Source organism: Halyomorpha halys, unplaced genomic scaffold (assembly GCF_000696795.3).
Source record: "Halyomorpha halys isolate HHAL.00 unplaced genomic scaffold, Hhal_1.1 Scaffold1620.1, whole genome shotgun sequence".
NCBI classification, from domain to species: domain Eukaryota; kingdom Metazoa; phylum Arthropoda; class Insecta; order Hemiptera; family Pentatomidae; genus Halyomorpha; species Halyomorpha halys.
The window spans coordinates 29,647-44,044 of record NW_027109412.1 but is presented as its reverse complement, the minus strand read 5'-3'; the positions used below and the strand labels follow the sequence as shown (position 1 = coordinate 44,044).

At 31.6% G+C, this 14,398-nt stretch overlaps 1 protein-coding gene and 1 pseudogene across 2 annotated transcripts in view; both read right to left on the bottom strand.

Annotated features, from left to right (window-relative positions):
* Positions 1-14,398, bottom strand: part of Gad1 (glutamate decarboxylase) — a 72,934-nt gene that overhangs the window by 41,958 nt on the left and 16,578 nt on the right. For both annotated transcript variants that reach the window (XM_014435562.2, XM_014435561.2), the window contains exon 3: positions 3,946-4,179. In XM_014435562.2, the coding sequence (XP_014291048.1) occupies positions 3,946-4,179 (234 nt within the window). The remainder of the gene's footprint in view (positions 1-3,945; positions 4,180-14,398) is intronic.
* On the bottom strand, positions 5,585-7,306 carry LOC106690217 (T-complex protein 1 subunit beta pseudogene; annotated as a pseudogene).

The window sequence follows — 14,398 nt, the reverse complement described above, 5'->3', positions numbered from 1 at the left end:
CTTGTCGGTTTTTAAGAAGAATGGCAATAACACATTTAAAAGATTTATTTAGAACAGAAAGAGGAGACTCAAGTTAGCTAAATTAAGCAACATAGAAAAAGCGGCCTAAAATTAGTAAACGGTGTAGGCCCGTAACTCCCGTCCCCCGTGGAAGCCTTGCTTATCTTATCTTTGAAACAGGCTCTTATAGCGATAGCAGTAGTATTGCTCGAAGTACATGCCACATCGAGGAATCACGAGAGGAAATCATAACAGCAAAAATAGTAGAAGAGATACTTGCATTAACCTCTGATCCTGAGTTGGGAATTGCACACTCCTGAGCTCAGCGGCCCTCGATGTTGAGCCATCCTGAGCGGAGATCCCCCTGGATGTAACAGACGGTACTAATTGACGTCTTGGGCCCTAATTCCAGAGGATTACCCCGCCGGCTATTACTGGCTGCCTATTTTCAGGCTCGGTGGACAATAAGCACACCCTACGCATCCCACCCTCCAAAATAGGGGAGCTCATATTGAAAACAGTTCACCGACCAACAGTTAATTTTTTTATTTATTTCTTTCCAATAAGACATTGAGTTTGGAAAATTGTGAACTTGATCAATTGAAAAAGAAATGACTTTGGACTTTAATTGAATCCTAGTTCCCAAAATGGTAGAGCCCTTAGATTTAAAAAAAAAAAATCTATTCCATAAATTGTTTAATTTTGAACTATTAGTGTTTTTTAAATTATTTTCTGAGGAGCATACAGTCTCTCCATTTTCCGCGATATCTCTATTAATCTACAGTAGGTTATTACAGTAATATGTACTACTTCTGGTTTGCAAAGTATTTTTCAATACTAATGTTTTCTAAATTGTCAAACGTTTATTGGTTTTACATTTGAAACATGATTTTGATTTTAAAAATCCAAAAATTTTAGACATAGAAAATAACACAAGAAATATAAAAATAACAGAAGTAATAAATATCAAAATAAATATTGGTAACTCTATTAATTTTAAACAGTTTATTTACACATTACATAGATATAGTAAATAATTTAATTTTGTACAATATAACTGGTTATTGTAATAGATTTAATACATTAGTTGTAGATGTAATACAGTTTGAAAAAATATTGTTTATAGATTAATCACCTTTTGTTGAAAGAGTTAGGAGAAATTTGATTTAGTTTACAATCTATTTTTTGTCAATGGTAAAGATAACTTAGTTTCAGAAAGGTATATTAGAGTTTATATCTCTTTATTTATGATTATGTTGAAATTTTTAATTAATCATGTTTTTATATAAATGGCAGAAATATGTTAATTGTTAATATTTAAGGCTAATCAGGAGAACAGAAAATGTTATATTAAAAGATATATTTAATCAGGTAATGGTTCTTAAATTTAAAAAAATAAATAGTGATATATTTATTAATTGTTGCATACTTAGGATGAATATTGTGAATTTGTTTGTAGATACAATGATGTTGGGGCGAGAGCGCCAAAACGTCGTGATAAGATGTAATGAAATAAAATATTAAAAAAAAATAAATTAGGAAGAGTAATATTTCATTCACTACAGTTAATTACAGATTTTCATTTTGAATTATCAGTGTTCTTAAACTATTTTCTGATGTGCAAACAGTCTCCCCATTTTCCCCCAATCTACAGTATATTATTGAAGTAATGTGAAATATTTCTGGTTTGCAAAGTAGTTTTCAATACTAACGTGGTCTAAATTGGTGAAACGTTTACTGGTTTTACATTCAGTCAAGAAAAAAGGAAAATAATTAACAAATTAGAATTTACAGGACAAAATAAGGATAAACAAAAATTTGGTGTCCTATTTTGTCAATTATTTTCTTTACCTTTATTTTATTCTTATTTCCCTCATTTACCGTTTTCATTAATTGTCTAATCCTTTTTTGTAATTCTTGTTTATTTATACTATAAATAGAATGTACAGTGGAAAGCAACAACATTTTTAAAACTATCAAACTAAAATATTTATAATATAAAATAATGTAACATAGTAATTTAAACATAATAAAATACAATGTACAGTAAAAAATATAAATAAAAGAGAATTACAAAAAGGCAATAGACAGTTAATGGAAATGTAAGTAATAGCTATTAAAGATATATATATAAGAAAGAAATATAAAAATATAGTACACACTAAAAGAATAAGATTTTTAATAGGAAGGGAAATCAGAATAATTTTTTTTTTTGGGCCAAAACCCTCATGGTTGGGGGTCAAGTTTTTGAATTTTCGGGACCACCATTCAATGAAAAAAATCAACACCCCAGGCAGGATTCGAACCGGCACCGCTAATAGACAAATTGGTAATACACTGAGCTACGGGCGGCCCTAGAATACGATTATCCAGCTTTTAGTGTCTACTATATTTCCTTTATATATATATATATAACGTCTAATTTTTGTTTTCTTAAAAAAAAGTTAATTTACTTCTTTAAGTTAAATTAAAGAAAATAAAAATTAGATGTAGAGTGAAAAATATAAATAAATAAAAATTACAAAAATTAGATAGGTAATTAGGTATTAGACAATTAATTAATATCGAAATGATAATAACTAGAAATATATATATCAATATGATAATAACTAGAAATATATATATATATTTCTAGTTATTATCATATTGATATATATATTTCTAGTTATTATCATTTCGATATTAATTAATTGTCTAATACCTAATTACCTATCTAATTTTTGTAATTTTTATTTATTTATATTTTTCACTCTACATCTAATTTTTATTTTCTTTAATTTAACTTAAAGAAGTAAATTAACATTTTTTTAAGAAAACAAAAATTAGACGTACAGTGAAAAATATAAATAAACAAGAATTACAAAAAAATGATTAGACAATTAATGAATATGGAAATAATAACAACTAAAAAAAAGTATTTAAAAAGAAATATGAATATACACAACACTCTAAAATTCAGAAAATCTTCTTTTTATTTCCCGTCTTTACAAAAAAGATATAATACAATTTATGGATATGGAAATAATAACAATTAAAAAAAAGTGTATAAAAAATGAATATAAAATACAGTACACACTAAAATTCAGAAAATCTTATTTCCCGTCTTTTTACATTTATTTTTTATATACTTTTTTTTTAGTTATTATAATTTCCATATTCATTAATTGTACTTTTTTGTAATTCGTGTTTATTTATATTTTTCACTATCGATCTAGTTTTTATTTTCTTTTAATTACTTTGTTCATCTTTATGTAAGTTATGATAGGATAAGGCACTGTGTCCGCTTTAATACTCCCTATCATTGTAAATAAACATCTAAAGTGATTTTAAGGAGCAATAACTTCAGAAATATAGTAGTGTTATTTCAGTCTAATTGCGTACTGTTGCTCTGCCCTGAACCTTGCTTTTTTTTTCGTTATAGTTCCGTCAACACATAAGTGGTGCCGAAACCTGATTGTGATCAGGGAGCACAATGTGTTCACCATTGAAAGTGTTAATGAACTCAAGAAGCGAAAAACTGTCCATATCGAACAGTTAAAGCTTTTATTTCATGTTATCTATTCTATTACTTCGTTACATTAATAGTTGTTTGTATCTTTTTTAGCCCTGATGAAGCCATACAATGTGGAGCGATACGTCAGCTCAAATTAAATAGTTTAATTACTATTTGGGTTTTTTTATATATTGCACAAGATCAATCAACAATATTCCAAAAGTTAATTTAATTGTAAAATTAAAACAGTTCTATCAAAATAGAGCCGTTTTGAAGAAAAAGGTAAAGAAGAGTAAAATTATAATACAAAAATTTCGGTAAATCAATTTCAGCGAAAAAGTTACTGTAACGTTCCAGTTATGTACCTAATTTATTTATTATTTATTTTATTTTAGTTTTATTATTTTTAATTATTTTATATTTAGTTATTGTAACTAATTTTAGTGTCTTACCTGTCCTGACTTGATATTTCAGCGTTTGAGAACAGTCGTCGATAAGGTTTTGAAGTGTAAGCCCTTCATTAGGAATAGATAGGTCGAGGAGCTTCTTCATCTCTTCCGGGTGATGGAACTCGAGAACTTTGCAGTTTCTATCATTCGTTTCCTTGACGAAATCGATAAGCAACTGACAGAGTTGTCGCAAAACAGCTTCGGTTGCAGCTCCATTTTGGGTGTGAGGATAGAGGTCTGCAACACAAAAAAAAAAAATTACCTAATAACTAATAAAAAAAGTAATACAAATAAATCAATTAAATATTTTTTATTTTTAGGTAATTGATATAGTCATTTAAATTTAAAAATTATTGATAAACTTAACTAATAACCTTCCCTCCGATATAATTTATAAACTTATAAACGACTACAACAATCGTCTCACTATTTCATCTAGTTCTTCTCAACCCCTCTCTATCCCTTTGTACAGGTCACTACCATACATCCCCTTTTTTCAGATAACATCTAAAAATCCTTACGTTAAAAAATACTTAACCTTCATATTGATTTCAGAACTCATAACAAACTATCTAGTATCTACCCACATCTTAATGCATTAGTTATTCACCACATGTTATTATTGTCTTTTATTACACTATATTTTGTTTCATTCATTCTAGTATTTTACTTACATATTTCATTAATTAAATATATTTTCTTTCGCATTTTTTTTATTTAGCTTTAATTTTACATAATTATTATTAAATTAAAATATTCATATTTCTGACAGTATAACTGTAAATAATATTTCTCTAATCCTGTTATTTTACTTATATATATGTCAGTTATTTACAAATATGCATTATTTCTCACTTTTTCTAAATAATTTTCATTTTATACCTTTATTTTTTACTAACTAGATTTTTATATGTATTTTGTTATTTGTTCTTTTCCCTTTCTTAATATAAATATTATTTTTCTCATTATGCCTTGATGTCTTTTAAGATTATTTATGTATCTATAGTGTTAGTTCTTTGCACTGATGAAGGCATGGAATTTTGGACGAAAAGTTGGCACCAATAAAATAGTTTTTACTTATTAGTGTTCTTCACCTAACTCACAACCATCTTCCCTTCATTCAATTTTAAAAACCAATAAGCTAATACCCATAAAAGTATCGTGTACAGGGTGTATCATTATACTCTTGTTCACCCTCTAATTGCTATGATTTTGGCATTTAGATTTCATTCTTTTTTTTCCTTTGAAGGAGAGTTGGCTGAATCAACCCCTAATAACTATAGGAACAGGTCATATTACATAAATAGCAACCAGAAATAATTAATAGTAAATATCGAGTATTAATTTATAGAGTCCATCATACATATAAATAGGATAAAACCTTGACTAATAATAATGATAATATTTACTGAAATATTGTTATATTTAAGCAAATGGTTAATCCACGTCTTTTTTATGTGATTTATCTTTCACGACACAAATAATTATTAACCATATTTTAATACAAAAAAAAAAATATATTGAGGCTTCAGAGAGTAAAATTAATACAAATTTCAATTGAAGATGAAATATCATTTCCAGCAACAAAGTAATGGAAAATTAATATCGTTTTTTAAAGTTGGTGTTAAAGTGATAGGAATAGTAATGAGTCTATGATAATATATATTTTTATAATTAACACAATAGTTTATCTTCCTTTCGCCTCCGTGGTTCTGCTTTAATTATGTGATCTACCCTGAGGATCACTTCACTGGCTTCGACCGCTGAATACACCGTTTGCCGCTTTACAGCTAAAGGTTCCACAATCCCGAGATCCTTCATGCAGCCAACATCACCTTTCTCCATGTCCAGACCAAAGGTTTCCTGTCCACTGGAATGGGCGACCCTGAGGGCAGTCATAAGATAGGCCGTGTCATATCCCCCGTTGTCGGATATGGCCATGGGTAGCGTGAGGAGAGCGTTGGCGAAGGACTCCATGGCCACTGCTTCCTTGCCGGTCACTTGGCCAGCCTCCTTGCAGACTGCCATCGACATCCTCACCTCCGAAGCTCCTCCACCATATACCAATTTCCTTTCCTTCACCGCTGCGAGGACAACACAAAGCGAGTCATGAAGAGCTCTTTCTGCCTCTGCCATGATCTGCTTAGTCGCACCTCTTATTACAATAGTACACGCTTCGCCAAGCTTCACTCCACTAAATTTCAATAGTTTTTTCTCTCCAATCAAAACTTCCTCGATGAGATCGCATTCTCCCAACTTTGCCGCCTCCGGACTTTCGAAAGTTGAAGCTATCTGCCCACCCGTCACCAGCGCTAACCTTTCGATCCCTTCGAATTGAGCCAGCTCTATACTCATCACCCCCGCATCGGCAAACAATTGTTCCGGGTAGTTATATATTAGCTGCCGGTTAATAAAAACATTACAACCATGTTTTAAAATTTTCTCAACCTTTTCTTTCATAAATGTTTTCTCTGCCGCCTCCACTTCGGCAAGCTTACTAAGTGAAGTGACCCGAGCTCTTGAACCGAAACACTTGGGCTTGTCTGTATCCATGCCGGTGTTGGCGATTAATATCTTCGCTTTTTCGATTCTTTTCGGTTGAAACTGTCCAACATGCCGATCCAATAAAAAGCCTCCATCGAGGAAACAGTCTTCCAAACTGCCCCCGGGGATCTTGATAATGTGAATTGCGTTCAAGTTAAAGGAACCTTTAAGACGTAATGCTGCGTCCACTGTTAGTTGACTAAATTTTTCTTTATGGGTGTTTAGAATTTTCGAGCTCAAACTAGTTTTGGCCAAGTTTATAAGTTCTTTCCGAAAAATAAGTATATCATCCCTGCATTCGAAGGCAGACGCTTCTAACGCTGAAATAGCTGTTTTTGATGCTAACCTAAAACCTGCAATTATTGTTTGGGGGTGAATTTTTCTCGCGATCAATTGTTCACTTTCCCTGAGAAGTTCAGAGGCTAAGATAGCCACCGACGTGGTGCCATCTCCAACCATATCATCTTGTGCAGTGGTCATGTTCACTAAAATTTTCGCCGCTGGATTATCAAAGCCGATGCACTTGAGGATCGTTGCTCCATCGTTTGTTATGTTGAGTCTCTCTTTATCTTCGCCATAAGAAACAAGCATTTTATCCATCCCTTTAGGCCCAAGAGTGCTTTTCACTATGTCACCGACAACCATTGCACCTAAGAAATTAGACAGTCGGGCATGTTCTGCCTTCTCATCTTGCGCATCAAGTTTAAGGATGCGGACAGGATCTAAGGAAACCATTCAGCTTCGGTTTGTGGATCAGTAATAATTAAACCAATAGTTATTTATTTTATGTTTCCATTCTATTTAAAAACCACATGTTATAAATAAATTAGGTTAAACCTTTAAACACTTATTAATTAGGTTATAAAAAAAAATAAAAATACATCGTTCAAAATGTAAAATGATAAAAGTTATTAATAAAACAATTCATTCAGTTATTTGTAACATGAAGTTTATTTTCTCTGTAAGGTTTACTTAATAAAAAACATTAAGGTCTGTCTAATTTGCATATCTTTGTTCAGGATATATTTTTCCATTTATATTGTATATAAATACTTTCAGATCTCCTTTACTCTCCTGCCCTATTGAATCATTAGCCTCCTAAATTCTCCGGTTTTCATTCTTTCTCAGTCCGAATATTTTACCTTATATTTTATAAAATTAAAGGAATACAGAAAGGAAATGTTTGCGACTTGTGGTGGCATTTATATTAGTTTAGTATTTTCCCATCACCAGTTTCCCTATCATTAGCTTTCCAGTCCAATTGGGTTGGAAGATTCATGAACAGACGGATATATTTTTGTAATTCAGTCCCGGAGCATTACTCTTTTCATTACAGGTCTATATTTAAATTTCTTTCTTTGACAAATCAGGCTTAAATTGAATTAGTAGGCTTTCAAAATGTTACCCTAACCTTTAGAAATTAATATTTGTTTGGAGTTCTCAGTCTTTTGGTACAGAGTCCTCTGAAAATGTTGGCTTAAAAAATGTTTTTGATCATCACCAATTAAATTATTAAAACTTATTGGCCCATTTTCCTTGAAATCTTAACAAAAATATATGTATATATTTATGTGTATTTTATTTTCTTTTATTTTTTTTTTTCCGGCCAAGACTCCCATTGGAGTCCTATACTGCCTAACCATGGTTGGGGGTCAAAGTTCTTCATTTTGTGGTACCGCCACTCAATAAAAAAAGCCAACGTCCCAGGTTGGATTCGAACCGGCACCGCCAATAGACATCAAATTGGTAAAGACTGTGTCTTAACCACTGAGCTACGGGCGGCCCAAATGTGTATTCCCTTCGAGAATACTCTCAGAAACGAGTCTAAGGTTATATAATGATAGGATTGAACCAAAAATCTTTACTCCTTTTTTTTTCAATTGAAACATTGTATAATTGAGGTATTGTACACATTGGGGGAGCGCGGTGGCAGAGTGGTAAGGCACTATGCTACTAACTCCAAGGATCCGGGTAAGAATTCGGCTGTGGCACATACTTATTTTCTGTTACACTGTTGCCGTGAGTCCACTGTGTGGATTCTGTAGCCCTCCTGGGACCACCTAGCCTCATAAAATGGGTACCCTTAATTGAAGAAAAATCTGGCGGTTGAGCGTGATCTTGACAAAATAACCTTGTTTAACCCTTGTTCTAAAAACAGGCCTTTCTTACAAAGTACAGAACCTAGGACTATGGTTCGTATTATTATTATTATTATATAAAATAAAATGTACTGGAAATTCTGCTATATTGAGGGAATTTCTTATTTACCTATATGATACAACGGTCTTACACAACGGATGTTTCTTGATGCTTTTTAAAACATCTATAACAACGTAACATTTAAAAAAAATAAAAACGTGTGAATTAATAAAATAATAACTTGGAAGTGTTCTTGTTGCAAGAATAATCTCCTTCAATTGACCACTATCAAAGTGTTCTTGTTGCAAGAATAATCTCCTTCAATTGACCACTATCGTACTGGAAACGCAATCTTCAGCAAGAGACGGAAAGACTGTTTCACGGTGAGCGGACGGTTTGATTGTTTCACATCCGGCCCACCTTGTCACTTCCGGGCCATCTACCCTATTCCTCGATGCTCAGCCACCACAAACCCGATTGGGGATTCCGAAGGAAATTGGAAATCGAGATAGGTTCAAAGAGAGGGTTATCGTATCTCCTTCGGCGATATAGAAGCAATATAGAAGATCGACGAATGTTTATACAAGAGTAATCGTAAATAAAATAAATTGTATTCACTGCGTTAACCCCCCCTCCCTCCCACTTTGTCTGGATAAATTAAGAAAATACTCAAAAAACTTATAAAACTTAGGATTACATAAAAGTAAACATATAAAATTCAATTCATCATTTTACCGCCAAAAAAAAAATTCAATATTTTATTTTCTTACTTTGTCCCAAATAAAATCATACATAAAGACCTTAATGTCCCCTATGTAACCGATCTAGCCAGAACCAGATATCACTCCTTCCCTTATAAACTCTCTAACCACTCAAACCCCCTAGTTTCTAATCTTGCATCCTCTTCCATTCCTGACAATCCTCCGAGGCGCCTGAAAAGAAGATGGCCACAAGACCAGCTAATGTAAAATGTCGTTAGAGTGCTACCAATGGGTAGTTTCTCTACACACCTGTAACACTCCAATTTAACTTAGATCAGATTTACTAAATGTATTATAATGTACAGTTGTAAATTGCAATAAATAAATATTTTAAAAAAAAATTTATTTTTGATATATTTACTATACTATATCAGTAATTGCAAAGAGATTTATTTATAAATTATTTTTATGAGGATCTGTCCTTTTATGTTCTTATTTTATTAAAAATGATTGACCAATATACAGATTATTTCAGGGTTAAGTGGCCAAACTGAAAATATGAACTAAGGACCTCAACACGGAAGGTATGTCCATGTTGTTTAGGAGATGGATTAGATAGAATAATAATAAGGCCTTTTTCCTCTAACTGTATAAAAACTATTGGCAATATAAGGATTGATATTATTTGGTCAATGGTATAACTGTCAATAACATTTATCAGTTTGTAAGAGGCTTTCGTAGAGTACTTATCAGTATGCCTTCAATTTATACTGATGGTGAATACGCCGATATGGTGTTGTGTACGGTTTTTGCAATGGTAATGCTAATACTGTCCGTCATAAATATGCCAAGCGATTTCCGAATAGAAGATTACCAAACAAATATATCTGTCGGATTTAAGTAATCCGATTTTTACAATTATTTTGAATTTATATAAAGTCGGGGTCGGGGGTCTCATTTTCTGATGCCCTTTTAAACTAGAAAGAAATATATGCATGTGTTCATAATCAGAAAGTCTCTCACAATTTTCAGCTCCCCTTTTCCACACTAATAATTTTAATTATCATCGTAAAATACACTCGGGATACCTGAAGTATAGCACGAGCAGGTCCCGATGTAAACAATATCTTTAGCTCCACGTTTTAACGTCTTAAAAAAACTGGTACATATGCTATAATACGACGTGGTGATGGTATTTTTGCCCCTTTACGAAAGGAAGAAACAAGTGCAAAAAAATATTACAATATTTTGATGATAATCCAACTGGCAGTGTACGGAGAGCTGGAGCAGAATTAAATATTATGCCAACTGCAGTATGGAGAACTCTCATTGCAGATGGACTTCACCCATATCATTTTCAATGGGAAAAAAATTTATTGCCACAAGATTTTTGGCAAAGAAGACATTTTTCAAATTGGTACTTAAATCAAGTTGATTTAAGCCCTTCACGGGAAGAAGTATCTTCAATCAGTAAAATAATCACCTCTAGTCATTGGAAAAAACCCTTGCAATCCATGAGCATCATTTTCAGCACTTTCGATTCGATAATTTTGCAGGAAATTTAATTGCCTTTCAAATAGACAAACATTTGGCATCTAATGTATACTTTTCGAACCATTTGCAAAAATGTTTTCATTCCTTCGTTATATTTATTTCCCCTTTTTCTTGTAGAATATTTTAATATAATAGCTTGTACAAACTTGTTTATTCGTTCTACTGCTGTGGCTATTTTATTTTTTATTTATTTCTATATTTCTATTTAATGATAGTTTAGTATAATTCGCATTGCATTTTTGTAACAGATCTAACGTGTGTTGCGGATCACTGGAGAGAAGAGGTATGAGTAGGGTTGAAAAGAAATAAAAAGAATGAATGAATGAGGAAAATGTAATATAACTTTGTGTGAGAAGAGGGTGGAAACAAAAATGAAATTATTAAACAAATAATCTAAGAAATATTGTGTTTAGGATATAGTTAATTATTGTTTGAAAAAGGAAATATAAGAAAAAAAATGTATCTTTGATTAACACATGTTAGTGTTCATACAGTAAGTCATGGATGGCTAAGGATGCTGTGTTTTAGCAACCCGATGTATTTGGCCAGGATTGCCAAATAAAATATCTCTCTGAAAAATTAAGGGTTCTAAGGAGAAAACTTTGGGTATGTTTAATGATTCTATTTGTATGATTGTATAACCACATATTTAGGGGGAAGGAGAAATTTACCTTTTCATAGCATATTTAGAAGATTTCATTATTGAAGATAATTAACGTATATGTTAGTTACAAATATGTAGAAATAAATGAGAAAATAATACTTCCTTGAGGATATACAAGCTAAAATTGTTTTTTTCAGATTTGTTTTTTCTACTCCAGTTTAAAATTAATTATTATTTAACTAATTATAATTATTAATTAATATCTCCGTTTTATATTAGAAGGTTTCTTCAAACCAGTAGAATTATAAAAAAATAAAGATTAAGTAAATATATCATTTGACGCTAAACAGTTCTAAGATGATTTTGAATAGTGTGGCCTTTGGAATGTCGACAAGGTATAAAGCTTGTTCCACACATTTGCTATAAATTCAAAACGTCTACAAACGCTAGGTAAATACAAGATTGTATGTTCCAGAGCCATACATGGCGGACGCGAAACTTTTGTCGGCTAATACCTTCCATTTAAACTATTTTTATTATACGAAGAACAAAATGAAAAGAAATGTTAATAACGGGGGAAAAGAAAATAGTAATGGATGACCTCCAAATTTAAATTTTATTTAACGATTTTAAGTCCTAATTTAACTAACTAGATATAATTGTTTTGTAAATATATATTTGTATATTAAATCAGAAATATACAGCTGATATTATATGTAATTGACAATACTTTAAAGCATTAATCACCAATGGACAGTACTGTAATGTGCAGTGAATTCTCGATAATCCCAACTAATTTCTGCAGGGAGATGTTCGGATTACTGAAAAATTTAGATTTCAGAAAGTATTGTGTGAAAAATACAACATATAAATGTACATAACTAATTTTATTTATTTATATTATATATTTTAATAGAATGATGAGAGATAGTTGACCGTGGATGAATTATATAAGGAGAATATGGAAGGAGATGCGGTCAAAATTTAACACAAATAAGTTGAAATAATATATCCTCATATATTTTATTAGAAATTTCAGTTTGAGGTTTTTAAAAATTAAACATTAAAAAAAATTGTTTTCTTTAATTAGTTAAAACTATAATATTGTTCATTTATAAGTGAAAAAAAGTATAAAATAAAATAATAAATACTCTTTGTATGTATTTTTTTAAATGTCAGAAAAAATAAATTTACCAACAAAATTTTTACTGTAAATATTTCTGCTATTAATTAAATTAGTTATTATGAATTAAATGATTTATACAACAGATGTTGTGTATTTTTAATTCCAAAAAAATATATTATGAGCACTGTCATAGGAATTGATTACCGGATATAAAAACTCTAAAAATTTCTACTTTCGATTTTCACGGTGATTACAATAATTTGCCTATTATAGATATTTATATAGGAAGTTAAAAATTTGCGTTACATATGAGCACTTTTATTTGAAAACAAAAATGTTATTTTATTTTTTTTTGTTTTTGTTTTTTTAAGCCAGTTAGGATCACTGAAGTTCTGATTTCCGATATTACGCTATATCTAATCTTAAACCAAAGTTAATTATTGATTCCAAATTTAGAGAACATTTTTTAATTATTTAAAGTACAGAGTGTACAAATATAAATCTGTTAAAAGATATCAAACAATCCTAAAATAGAGGATGACAGGAACAGCTGACAGGGAGTGTCACGTAAGAGCAAACAGTTTACAGTGTAACCACTATCAATCAACTCCAAAACCCTAAAATCTGAAGAATAGAACTAACAACTAGTGATTGATGATTCTTACTCCTATTTTTCATCAGATTCGTTAATTTTCTTTCTTCTGTTACTATCAGTTCATCGGAGAAACAATTAAAACCCGAACAAATTTTCCAATTAAGAACAGAGCTCAGATATATAACTTGGCAGGGCTATAAGAAAACAATAAGCCTTGGGTTGGGGGAAGAGAGGGGGAGGGTAGCTGAGGCGTTAACAACAGGAGTCAGGAGTAAGTAATCGTTTGCTGTTTGTGACAGGGCCTCCTATATCATCCTCCACGTCCCCCGCACGCTCGCCACACATTCCTCTCGCTAATGTATGCTTTTTGTGATCTCATAGCCCTCGGATATGTCGGATGACACTATACACATCCTCCATACCAACAGTGGTTGCAAAATTATGGTTATAAATTGTTAATGGATCATTAACTTTATAATAAATTATATAAACAGTAAATAAATCTGTATCGCTATAAGGTCAGCAGGACAGAACATAAGGAAGTTACAGTACTTCAAACAGAACAACAGTTGCGCAAGGAGGTGACTTGGTAAAGACGTAGCTAAAAAAAAAAAAATTGTTTCCAAATTTTGTTTATTTGAAACGAAAAACTATATTTCTCTTTTTTTTTTTTTAACATCTTCCATCTGTTCCACATATAGCATCTGTTCCGTCTAAACGGAAGACTTAAAACAAGGAGGGCCACTCCTGCTATAAGCATATGACTATTTGACAGTATAACACCGGCGCTCCATGTGGCCTTGGTGACAAAAGATGCTCAATCACTCGCTAGCAAGCTTTGGCTGGAGGCAGTCTTTCTTTGTTCACTCCTATTCAGTAAAAAACCATGAGTAAGTAAAGACACTTCCGAAGAGCACTCCGGTAGCCGAAGAGAGGGTAGATGGAGGACGTGAAAAAGGCAGTATGAGAGTTTGATTAAGTCACCTTCCTTCTTTATCTGATTCGCACCATCGCCATCCATCATCGTCATCAATCTGCAGTTTTCATAACTCACCAACCAAAATTCATTAAGCTCAACCATAAATTTTGTTTCAGAGACCCTTCAAGGCTGTAGTTGAATAGATTTAGTATTTAACTCACATTCTTTCTTGTTCAACCAACCTCAAGAAATAAATTCTCTTTCTGTCACCTTA